The sequence below is a fragment of the Cyprinodon variegatus genome, unplaced genomic scaffold (assembly GCF_000732505.1).
Source record: "Cyprinodon variegatus isolate N-32 unplaced genomic scaffold, C_variegatus-1.0 Scaffold100, whole genome shotgun sequence".
Taxonomy (NCBI): Eukaryota; Metazoa; Chordata; class Actinopteri; order Cyprinodontiformes; family Cyprinodontidae; genus Cyprinodon; species Cyprinodon variegatus.
Window position 1 is genome coordinate 749,286 of NW_015150553.1, and position 12,599 is coordinate 761,884.

Genomic DNA, 12,599 nt, shown 5'->3' on the forward strand with positions numbered 1-12,599 from the left:
AAACCAACACAAATATTTTAATTCCTAAAGATTTCAGGTTGCTTTTTATTGTTGTCCCAGTTTTAGTCCATGTTTTGCTCACAAGCTAAATAATTATTGCTCAGTCTAGTTGAATAAGCTCCCGTTGGCATTTAGGAGTAATTAAGCCAACACAAATATCTAAATTCTTAAAGCTTTCAGGTTTGCCTCTCAAACCCATAGAAGCTCCACAAAAGAAAAAGAATGATTGCATTTTATTTTTCAAAAGATCAGCCACCCAAGAAAAGACCAACTACATTCAGAGAGGATGTGCAGGACAACTCAGTTACTCTGGATTCATAGAGGAGAAACCACAGGGATGTTCTTTTATTATTACTTATCTTATTCATTTCTCTTTATTTTAGTCCATTGAATAGGTAAAAAAACTTAATTTCAATCACACCTTCAAAATGAAACATCCAGAGAAGTGCTGTCTCCTGTCACAGAGAGTTTTTAATCAAATTTACAGCCTCCCAGAAGGTCTGAATTGTTTAGCTGTTTTGTCGATTGTAAGAAAAACTAATAACATAATGAATTAAACTTTTTAATCCTTAGCCTATTACCAAATATTCATGCACAGTGTAGTTTGCATAGGTTTCGATTGCACTGGTTCCAGTATCAGTGCCAGTAATCCAGTAATATCTTATTAGTTTCCCATTGTTTAATTTACTTTACCTGCAGAGAATAATTATTGGACAAAGTTGTGAAATTCTTAGTTCAAAGTATATTTAAGATGCAAGTATTTTAGTAGGGCCCATTCTGCTTTACTTCAATTCTCTAAAAATCACCAGAATGTAGAAAATAATGTATATTGTTAAACCAATATACATATATCTTTCTTTCTTTCTTTCTTTCTTTCTTTCTTTCTTTCTTTCTTTCTTTCTTTCTTTCTTTCTTTCTTTCTTTCTTTCTTTCTTTTGTTTATGGTTATCCATTTGGTGTTTTTTTTAATCATTTGAGTAATATCACCAAAATATAAGCCAACATTTAAAAATAACTGGCATTAAATATGGTGATAGGGACTGTATGTAAAATATGACAACTAAAACAGCTTATATACTAATATAAAACAGAAAACAACAGCAATACCAAAAAAAAAAAAAAAAAAAAACTCAAAAGCCTTAAAAAAAACCACAATAATCTATTTACTATCTGTTCTTGCTTTGAATGAAAGATTAAAGGTTAAAACGATTAGAGTACGCTGTAATTCCCTTATCAATTTAACATCTATTTTCTCTGCCAAATTGGTTGTTCCCTTTAACCTAAAACATTCAGTATACGACATCGAAAAATACGTTAAAAACTCTTCTAAAAACACAATTGTCAAATTGCATTTATCTTTGAAATACTCCTTAAGAGTTTTCCTGTATTTTTCCGTGATCATTTTTGTAATAAATCCTACAATACCCAGAATTCTTCACCATGTTGCGTATGGACGTGTCGTACGTAACAAGTAACGTACGTTCATTACGCAATTTGGTTTCAAAGGTTCCTAATGGTGGACCTGGCAGGAAGAAAAGCGGAATAACTGTCAACAAAGTTGAGTGAAATTGAGAAATCGCGAAAGGTACGATGTACATTTCCAAAGCCATTGTTTTATACAGATGTAGACTTTATTGTTTTTAGAGACTAACTTTAGGACATAGTGTTAAAAAAAAAAAAGCGACAAACTGAGGCTGGATGGAGTTTGTTATTTTTTTAACTTTTCAAAACATAAAAAAAAACACACTTTTAAAATCGAAACAACAATACTAACACGTGTACTGATAATGCTTTTTAGTTTAGTATGTTTAACAGATAAGATTCACTTAGACTCAGACAGATTTATTTTTCCTTCTGTTTACACAAATGTAAAACAAAACGAAATTTCGTTTAGAAACAGCTCTCTGGATAATTTCATTTTTTAAAATGCAGCCTTTAAAAATAGTAAAAAAAAAAAAAATTTTTTTTTCTTTTCAAATATTTATATTCAAATATACATCTCAATAAAGTAACAGGCTTTTATTTTTGTTAACAGATCATTTGGTATCAACTCAGCATTATACCTCTGATATTTTGGGATTAAGTGATCTTAATCTGTGCTTCAACTTTCCCATCATTTTGGCTCTCTGTCTGCTCCCAGCCCTTTTGAGTAATGACATCAGATAATTTTACCCTTAGGCTACTGATAAAGAGCCGATATCCACCCTGCAGTAATGAGCTTGTAACTGATTTCCTTGTCTTGGTCTCTTGCTTCCTATCAGGCTGGACATCATCATGAAGTTTGTACATCAGATCTGATAATCAGAGAAAGCATGACTGCTGCTGCCTTGTCTGCTGTGGTCGTTGCTGTTTTCCTTTTGGCCCTCTACCTTCTCCATCGTTATGGAGATCTGAGGAACCAGCAGCGCCTGGTCCTGTTGGGGACCCTTCTCTCCTGGTACCTCTGCTTCCTCATCGTATTCATCCTGCCGCTTGATGTCAGCACGGTATGAGTTCAGGAAAAATAAAGATCAAATCAAATGGACTGCTTTAAAGATAATTGCAATGCGATTTTTTCGCTGTTTAGTTACACCAAATGTGTTTTTGTTTGCTCTACCTCTTTCCTCAGACTATATACAACCAGTGCATTTATGACCATTCAAACCACACTTCCTCTTCATCACAAGGTGGACGGTCTGTTCTGCCTGACCTCGGCTCGGTTTCTTTCCAACCCTCAAGGTAAAATAAATTGTTTTTTATTTCTCACACTTAGTATCCACTATTTCAGATCAGAGTCATTGACTTCCTCCAGCTGTTGTCTATCTTAACATTTCTGAAATTTATTCTGTGAGGAACAATGTACTCCTTACTTCTCCTGCTGTTTGGGGATGTTAAAGTAAACTAAATCAGATACCAGCTTTATTTGCCAGCTATGTTGAGGAATTGTATATATGAGGAATTGACTCTAGATTGTAAAAATGTTCATAATAACACAATAATATAGTAATAAAAGAATTACAAACAGGCCAGAGACTGGATAACTAATTTATACACTCTTCAAACAAAACAGATGCATTGAAATATTAATGCATTACTGCAATGAGCAGCAGAGTGCATAAAAAAATCAGAAGTAAATAAAGTAAATGAGAAGTAGAGAGGTGCTTAATAGATGCAAAGTTACTGTGTTACTTCATTTCCCGGGCTCTGTGAGTCAGAGTTAGCTGTTGATTAGGGTGGTGGCTTAGGTAACTCATTTACAGATAAATGATTCATCTGTACGCATAAAGAAAATACAAAAAAGTTTTTTCCCCCCTAATTGGTGCCAAATGCTGTGGAGTTGGATTAGCCACGCTATTATAAAACTTATTTTATTCACCTAAAATTATCAAAATTAAAACTTGTCTCTAATTTAGTGCCTTCTTTTTCTCCAAAGATTTTAAAATTCTGACATATCATGTAGGGCTGAAACAATTATTCGGATTAATCGTAATTAATTGATTATTGAAACGATCGTCAGCTAATTTAGTAATCGATTAATTGTTAACTGGAGTGTAGATACTCTAAAAAATGCCTTTATCTGGCAGAGCGACCCACTTACAGCAGCAGTTATACCAAAATTGAAAAGAAAATATGTAAACATTTTGCACTTAAGATAGAAATATTTTTTGTCTGTCAATATTAATTAAAATAAAAAATATATAAGTGGAAAAGTTTTAGTTTCACCTGGTTTAAATTTGCAAAAAATCTTCTTTAAGGAACCTTATGCTATCCAATTATTGATAGATTTATTGGAAAAATAATCATCAGATTAATTGATTTTCAAATATTCATTAGTTGAAGCATTGATATCATTTAGTATTTTTATTTATGTAACGGTGCACAAATAAACAGCTGTTTTGAGCTATATCTGTCGTATGTGAGCCTGTGTGTTTGTTTGCATCCTTTAGGGCAGCAAACGTGTGTGTAAAGTCCTGGAGTTACATCCCAGATAATGTCCTGCCAGTGTTTTGGAGAGTTGTGTACTGGACGTCCCAGTTTCTTACATGGTGAACTCCTTACATCTCCAAGACATCTCCAAGACTCATGAACACACTGAAAACCTTTTAACTTTGATGAATTACACTATTTATTGTGAGGTGAATTGTGTGTGTGTAAACTCTGTCTTTTCTCTGTTGATACATGCTCAGGCTGCTGTTGCCCTTCATGCAGTCCTATGCCCGTTCTGGAGCTTTCTCCATAGTTGGGAAGGTTAAAACAGCTCTTTTTGAAAATGCAATTTATTATGGCACCTACCTGCTCGTTTTCATCCTCCTGCTGATCTATGCAGCCGTTCACCTAAAGCTGAAACTTACATGGTATGTCATGAGTGTGTGTGAAACTCTAAACTTCTGAAAGAGTTGTCACATATTGTAAACATTGCTTTGTGCTTCTTCTTTATGATTTTTAAACATATCCAGGACAGAGCTCCAGACGATTGGTATCGCTGCTGCTAACACCTGGGGTCTGTTCCTTTTGGTGCTCTTGCTTGGCTACGGCTTGGTGGAGATCCCACGATCTTATTGGCTCTCGTCTTCAAATAGTTTTCTGCTGGCGAAGACTTACTTTAAGGTAGCAAAACTGGCAACGGAGAAAGCAGCAGCCGAGGAGAAGTTAGCAGATGTTATGGAGGTGAGGGTTTTCAGATAGTATAATTCACCTAAATCAAAAAAAAAAAAATCAGAAAAAAATTTGTGCTGCCTTTATGATGGTTGTTTTCTTTTGTTTGTAACAAAAACAAACAAAATTACTTCCTGTTTCAGGAAGTGGCAGACGTCAATGAATCTGTAAGGTTCGACCACATTCTCAGGAAATATGTGGACACTATTTTGATGAAGGTAGGAAATATACACAGCCCAATGTTAAGAGAACAAGACCAGTATTCCTTTCCATGCCACAAATCAGCATAACAACCTTCATTGGAATTCCAGTGTCCCACTAGGTACCAGGAAGAGATGGGAAGAAACGTGGAAAACTCTCGTCGAGAACATGATGTCGTTCCTACCAAAAGTGGCTTAATCAAACTTCACGAAAAAGTAGCCATCTAATTTTCATTTGCATTATAAACTTTGTGCTGAAAGAGTTAAATAAACGTTGGCTTTTATTTATGTTTTTTTGTAGGTGATTACTGCCGTGCAGAGGCACAGCCAGACTCAGGTTCAGTGGACCCTCTTGTTGGAGGAGGCCTTCCATCTAGAAGATATTGAGAAAAGCCAGAGCAGTCCAGGACGAATCATCACCAAAAGCTTCTCCGCGGACCCGCCTGGCTGGATACACAAGTTTATCTACACTCCTACTGTAGGTGAGTTCATTTGCGGCCAAAATCACCATTTTGCAGATGAAGTCAATTCTCCAGGGTGTAGATGTATACTGATGTTTTTATGACTGAGTATTGGTGATTATATAGAAATAGTATTTACCTCAGTGAATGCTTTTAATCTCCAGTTGTGATCAATGCTGCTAAGGACTTAAAGCCAATTTATGCTTCTGATGCCTAGCTTCTGCAACCATCAAATCTGTCTCTGTGCGACCACAACCCCCGCGCAGAGGTTCTGCAACCGTCGTCGTGTACCTCAAAAAATCCTGACTACGCGTAGGATGGTCGCAAACCCGCGACGACCTCAAGAAGAAGTGCGCAGACAAAAAGCAGTTGTGATTGGTCCTTGGTATGCCTTTCTGGCTGTCTGTGTGGTCATCCTTCTTGATTCGGTGCCGGGGTGCGCCATTTTTAAAAAACGAGGAATAACTACAATGGACAACTACAACGAAAGTTTAATCGGTCTTTTTGCCAACTCCATTAACAGAACCTGTTCCTCTTCTATGTCTAGCAACTCTAGATCCATCTCAGTGACCGTGATATCTTGCAGACGCGCCATTGATGTTTTGGAATATAAACAATCCCGCTGGCGCCGCCGAAGTTTTTGTGACCATCCACCGAAGTTCTCTCTAGCTCTCGAATAGGCTTCCCTAGAAATTCCAGACCGACGGTGCAGAAGCATAACAGCAAAACTGGTTTGCGACCAGACCCAAGCGACATTAGATGTGCGGCTGCAGAAGTATAATCTGCTCTTTATGATAACATAACATCTGATTGGCTAAAATGTTTTTAGAAACTAGTGCTACCACTGGTGTTTTTTTTTAGCTTTTAACATATAGCTAAACATGTTTCCTAAATGAAGAAGGTCTTTGATTCAGTTCATAAAGTTTTTTTTTTTTTTTTTTACACAATGTAGGGGTACACGTTTTCTTAAATGTATAGTGGAGGATTTTCTCAAATCTTTGAATAGACTCGCCCTCTCCACTTTAAACACACACACATTCAAAACCCTGTACCCGCTCCTGAGAGGGGCCGCCTATTAAACCTGTGCAAGAGCATGCACAAGCACATTTCTCCTTGTGCACGCTCTGTTTAAAAGTTGCTGTTTGCATCGCTCATACAAGCTTATTTTCCAAAACAAGGTTTGCAATTTTTCCACTACAGTATGTCAGACTCACCGGTAAGTGAAAATGGGGACGAGCACATAGGACGGGCTTATGTAAACATATCACCAGAATGATTGACAATTAGGAGGACCATTTATTTTGATGCTCCACCTGGAAAAAGAATGTCCTCCACTATACTTTTAAGGCAAACATTTTATCTTTGAATGATGATGAAAGTACATATACATTTTTTCTTCTTTTTTTGTGAGTGCTTGTCCATTGAACGTTGGCCTGATCTTTTTATACCTTTCAAAAATTATCATTTTGGTTTTGTGTACAGCCATGAATAAGTTCTTATTAGACTGTCTTTCTATCCCTATTTTCATGAAACAACTTATGTTTGTTTTTTGCCTGAAGACGTCAAATGTTTTGGCTGCACAAGTCCTGGTTGCTTGAAAACAGATGCTTTGTGAAGATTCATATTAAATCTGACTTCAGAGTCATGCATACGGGGATGCTTGCCTGGTAGCTACTTAAATCCACTGGTTTCCATATATGTATGAACAGAGAGATTTTTATATTTATTTCCTGTATTCTGCTTTCCTCAGAGTGGTATTGGGAGTGTGTGTTCAGGAAGCCCTTCTGCAGGCTGCTGGCAGTCCTCCTGTCTCTCCTCTCTGTAGCAGTCGTCTGGTCTGAGTGTACCTTCTTCAGCGCACACCCCGTCCTCTCTCTTTTTGCTGTCCTCATTCAGAAAGCTGAACTACACTACAACTACATTTTTATAGAGGTAAATTTCCCAGCCCAAAATTCACTGTTTGGCCTTCTAATATAGATCTAATCCCATTAGCCTTATTTTATACCCTTTTCTCCACCAGATGGTGTGCTTCATCGGCATCCTCTTCATGTGTGTGTGCGTGTACTCCACGGTGTTCAGAATGCGGGTGTTTAACTACTATCATCTGGTGCCACATCACCAAACCGATGCTTATAGCCTGCAGTTCAGCGGAATGTATGTCCATCACGTGGAAAGTCTTTTCCTGAAAGTTTGCTTTTATGAGACAAATTATTCTAGAATATGGTGTTAATCCCTTTAAAATGTTGCTTTTCTTAGGATTTATATAAATAACCTAAAGAGTACAATCTTAAGAGTTAGCACATTTGGGATAGGTTGTCCTGGTATCATAACATAAGCTGTGAAGTCTGTGTTTTTTTCTTTGCTTAGGCTGTTTTGTCGTCTGACTCCTCCATTGTGTCTCAACTTTCTGGGTCTGATTCATATGGACTCTGCCATCTCACATCAGGACAGAATACAGACATCCTACACCTCTGTGAGTTTGTATACATTTCCTGTCAAACTACCAAATCAACTACATATGGATCCACATTAGAAAACAGCATTAGATTAAAAACAAAGTCCCATCTTAATGTTACACCGAATGCAGTGATCTGATTTTGTCTTCTTGCTTCCCTGTCAGATTATGGGATCCATGCGGCTGCTGCCTGCCATATCTGATGGGTTCTACATCTATTATCCCATGCTGGTGTTGCTGCTCTGCATTGCAACTATTTACAAGTAAAGTAACCACTCAGGGCTATATAGCATTAGCTTTTATTTGTCCCACATTTTATGGTTACTCGAAAAGGATGTGGAATATTTGTTACGTATTGGTTTATCATGTTGAGTTATTTTAGAAGCGGAAAAATGCTGCAGAACATGTGTGAAGGTTAAAACATTTATTTTTACAGTAAATTTTAAACTTAAAAATAAACAATATGACGTTAAAAATCCAGTTTCAACTTTATGGCATGAAAAATGTTTTCATCTCTATCTGGTTTTATATTACTGGCTAATTTAAATTTTTGGAAAAGCTTCTGCTCTGATGAGCCTGTTTTTGTTAAAATTGCTTATTTATAGTATATAGAGAAGCGAATACTTGAAAGCAGTTTGTAATTGTATTTTGTTACATGTTTTTATAGCTTGGGGTCTCGCTGTTTAAACCTCCTGGGTTTCTATCAGTACATTACTGACAATGACTGGACCTCTGACCTGGTCGATGAAGGCAAGGAGCTAATTAGAAGAGGTATTTAATTTTCATTTTATTTATTTATTTATACATATATATATATATATATATATATATATATATATATATAGGGAATGCATAGGGAGTGGAAAAATATGTTTATAATTTTTAATATGCCAGTATTTCATAATAAATTGTGTTGAAATCACAATGGTTGTTTTTTTTTTTTTTTAAGTTAAACCATTTAAATTAAAATAATGAATATACATTTTGTTTTTGATATTTAGAGTATAAAAATGCAGCCATGTTTTGGATATGTCAGATGGCCAGAATAACCAACAAACCAGTGAAATAGCCCTTTGAATCACATAAAGCGTGGTCTTATTTTTATGGATTGTGCAGTAAATTCTAATTCTTGAATAATATTTAACGACATAATGTTAGTTAATGTCTCTTTAAACAGTTTAAGCCTGTTTAAAGTAAATGTTTGTAATTGAAATGTTCAGATTGTTAAAGAAAAAAAAGTTCTTAAAAAAATAGATGAAGCTGAAATGAAAACTGCACAGGAATTGTCATGTTTGACACATTCCATGTCTTTTTTTTAAATATTTTATTAGAAGTAAATCTGGACTCTGAGTTTAACTTTATGTTTTAATATTGTTTATTTTAAGAAAGAAGAATGAGGCAAAAAATGGAGGATGGACAAAATCGGAGATGGGTAAAAAAAAAACAATGATATACATATCTTCTAATATATCATCTTTGCAAGCTGTTTGGTTGTTTTTTTTATTGTCCAGTATGTCGGTTCATAATATTTTTTTGTGTAAAGTGTTGCCAGGTGTTTATGTGACAACTCTTCTTTTGTTTTAGGCCTGGAGGGAGCGATATGGAGCCAAAGCAACGCCATGGCGAAGCAGAGCCGGTTATACGGAGTTAAAAAATGATGCACACAGCCCTGAAACAGAGGCCAGGAAAAATGGTAGGGAATTAAAAAAAAATAAATGGTTTGAACAGATAGTATATTAGGCTGTACTAACAATTCTAGTCATATTCAATAAATTAGAATATTGTTGACATGTTTTTCATAATATATTGTAAGGTGAAAATATTTAGTAGATTAAAAAAATAAAAATGATGTTTTCAAGTCTTTATAGCTGGTAAATATTTGGATATTTTTCTTAGATAAAAAAAAAACACCATTTCAGATTAGATTATTGAATCAAACCAATAAAAGCATTTTTTTTTTATGATCAGCTGACTGAATTAGTGTTTACTCACAGCTTTCTGTAAATTTTGAAGAGTAAGTTGTTCATATACTACCTTAAAACCTTTGCTTTCATTTTCATGGGGGAGGAATGTTGCCTGTCATGCTATAGACCAGTGTTTCTCAACCTGTTTTGACTTGGCATGAGTTCCCCTCTCAATCAAATGTATTGATGATTGTCCGAAGTATGACGTACAATAACTATAAAAAGAAGACTATTTACTATTTATATTTTACTTAATCTTTTAATTTGAGCATTTAATTCGTATTGTATTCTTTCCATCTCAAATAAACAAACGAGAAAGTTAGTGAGGAATCGAAATAAAAACAAATTAAACTCATAATATAAACCTTGTATAATCACATTTAAACTTGATGAATTGGGAACAAAATTCAGAACAAAGATAATAGTCAGACTGAGTTAATTAGGTTTACTTTGTTTTCATCAAGACACCTGAGCTGCTTTGATGAGCTCCAATAGCTCAGTGTGAAAAACAACAGATACCAGGTTGCTCTTTACTTACAGCATGTTCCTCTGCTTGGTTTGGATGTGTGTCAAAGCTGAAGGTTAACTAAAAAAACATACTTCTTGGTTAATAAAAGCTTGTTTAATTTTTCTATTGGGTCCTAACATAGCAGAACAGATCCCAGTCCTATTTTATTTTACTACCACAAAAAAAACATTTTTATGCACCCCCATGCAATACCCTCATGGACCACTAGGGGTATGCGTACCCACCCACGTTCGGGAAACACTACTATACACAGCCCAAAGCCTTTTTTAAAGTCATTGAGTAAAATGTTTGCGCTCTGTTTAGTTAACAAATGTTACTATTACCTCGTTTATCTCATGTTTCATCCTGATTTTAGTGGCTATTAAGATTTCTTCCATCCCTCAGTATCTCCTTGAACTTACAGTATTCCATTTATGTCTTTTTTTCCATGACTGCAGTCACCACAGAAGATGGAAATGCAGAGGAGCAGCACATTAGTTCTCTTCAAGATAGCTCCTGTGATGAGGGTTTACTGAATCAAAGGTAATCTCCTCACTAAACACACCAAAGAGCTAAATCACAAAATACTGAGCAGTTATTTATTCTGTATCTTTGTGTTTATCTTTATAGATCCACGACTGGAAGGTATCGCTCGCTGACAGGCTTCTTTGATGATGTGTAATCAAATCAGAATCTCTTGAGAATTGAAAAAGCTATTAATTATATAAGTTAAAGTTTCTATTTTTTAGGGAGTTTTCAAGGCTGTGGACTCTGAGGGGAAAGTTATTCTGTATATTTGATTTATACTATTCGTGGATACAGTTTATTTAAACAGCTGGTTTCTGGTGACAGATGAGGCATGTATTTATCCAGAATATTTGCAGCTCTTTGTGAAATATATTTTTGTAATTATTTCTTACATTTGTCGTATCAGTTGTAATATTTTTAATACAGTGCTGTATATCTCAATTTCTGCAGTTTAAAATGAAAACTTTTCTTCACTTTAAACAGAACACATGAATTAATAATGAAATCATAACTTGTTTTATGCAGGGTTTTTTATATTTATATGTATGTATCTGTAAATAAAATTACAAGAGTTGGTTTGCCTAGTGTTTCATTTAATATTTGTATTACCGTTTTTATTTCCTTTGAGTAAACAACATTAAATTTATTTGAATTAAATGTTTTTTCATGAAGATGCGTTTACTTTATTTTACGTGTTATGTTTAATGTATCTAATAAATGTTAGTGTTAGAAAGGTGATGAAGTTGATCTAGGAATAGCAAATGAACTAAGTAATGATTTTCTAACAAGGTTTGTATAAAATCGACAATTTCCATCCAATAAAAATGTTGTTAGCGCAGCTCCAAATAACCAACATAACTAGGAAAGCATTTGAAGTGTGCAGACCTTCGCCAAGCAGCAGATTTTGCCCCAAATTGTAACTTATAAATTTAAACTAAGCATTCCTTGGCATGAGGCACACCTTTAGTAAAATGTTTTTCCTTAAAATCCGTTCAAAAGTTTTAACTTTTTGTTTTGTTTTTAGTAAAATACCTCTGGAATTTCTTACTCCAATGCTGAGGCTGTCAATAGTCACTGCTGCCACCTTCTGGTTTAATGGGGAACTACTTATTCCACCAAATATCCCTATTTCACAATGTTAGAGAATCTTAAAATGATTCCTGTCTCCAGATTATGATCTGGATCATCACTAACATTTAATGGATTGTTCCTTAGTATGAGGGACAGCTCTGATAAAATTTTCATTAAAATCAGCCCATGACATTTCAAGTTATCCTGTACACAGGCAAACACAAACTCTCAGAAGTAATAATGATTACACCAATACAGGAAAATAAACATAGATCAAGCTGTAAGTACTGTGTGGCTTGACACAATCAGCGTGAAAATAACCTGAACGTTGTGTGAAGGACTTGGACTTGATAAAGCACTACATTAGTATTGACCATTTACCGTTAAACATCCTCAAAAAGATAATTTTGCCCAGTAATTAAAATAAAGTGCTGAAATTCGAGATTCGTAGCAAAAAGTGTTACAGATAAATTACTAATTATAACCTTAAGAAAAAAAAAAAAAAAAAATTGGGATAGGCCATCCAGACAAAAAAAGGTGATTTAGGGATTTTTACATTCGGAAGTATTTTTCTATGACCCTTTTATGGTCTACACCAGGGGTCTGCAACCTGCGGCTCCAGAGCCACATATGGCTCTTTGTACCCTCTCCAGTGGCTCGTAATAGTAGCTAAAATGTATATAAAGAGCTAAATAATTTACTATAATATATACCGGTATCAATAGCTTTAGCGTTTTTTATAAGATGGAAAAGAATGAGATTAAAAGAACCAGAAAT

At 35.0% G+C, this 12,599-nt stretch overlaps 1 protein-coding gene across 1 annotated transcript; it reads left to right on the forward strand.

Annotated features, from left to right (window-relative positions):
• Positions 1 to 1,488: 1,488 nt before the first annotated feature.
• LOC107084432 (LMBR1 domain-containing protein 2-B-like) lies at positions 1,489 to 11,310 on the forward strand. Its single transcript, XM_015374268.1, has 18 exons — positions 1,489 to 1,585; positions 2,262 to 2,486; positions 2,609 to 2,718; positions 3,927 to 4,025; positions 4,167 to 4,334; positions 4,437 to 4,647; positions 4,779 to 4,853; positions 4,947 to 5,051; positions 5,137 to 5,317; positions 7,047 to 7,228; positions 7,317 to 7,450; positions 7,664 to 7,769; positions 7,917 to 8,014; positions 8,419 to 8,522; positions 9,137 to 9,183; positions 9,336 to 9,444; positions 10,682 to 10,766; positions 10,854 to 11,310. The coding sequence occupies exons 2-18, from the start codon at positions 2,313 to 2,315 to the stop codon at positions 10,903 to 10,905; spliced, it is 2,040 nt and encodes a 679-aa protein (XP_015229754.1). The 5' UTR covers positions 1,489 to 1,585; positions 2,262 to 2,312; the 3' UTR covers positions 10,906 to 11,310.
• The last annotated feature ends 1,289 nt before the right edge of the window (positions 11,311 to 12,599 follow it).

Excerpts from the sequence above, each read along its gene's own strand:
- LOC107084432 (XM_015374268.1), top strand. The coding sequence starts at position 2,313 with ATGACTGCTGCTGCCTTGTCTGCTGTGGTCGTTGCTGTTTTCCTTTTG. Across the intron at positions 5,318-7,046 it reads TATCTACACTCCTACTGTAG|AGTGGTATTGGGAGTGTGTG; the intron begins GTGAGTTCATTT and ends TGCTTTCCTCAG. Across the intron at positions 7,229-7,316 it reads ACAACTACATTTTTATAGAG|ATGGTGTGCTTCATCGGCAT; the intron begins GTAAATTTCCCA and ends TTTCTCCACCAG.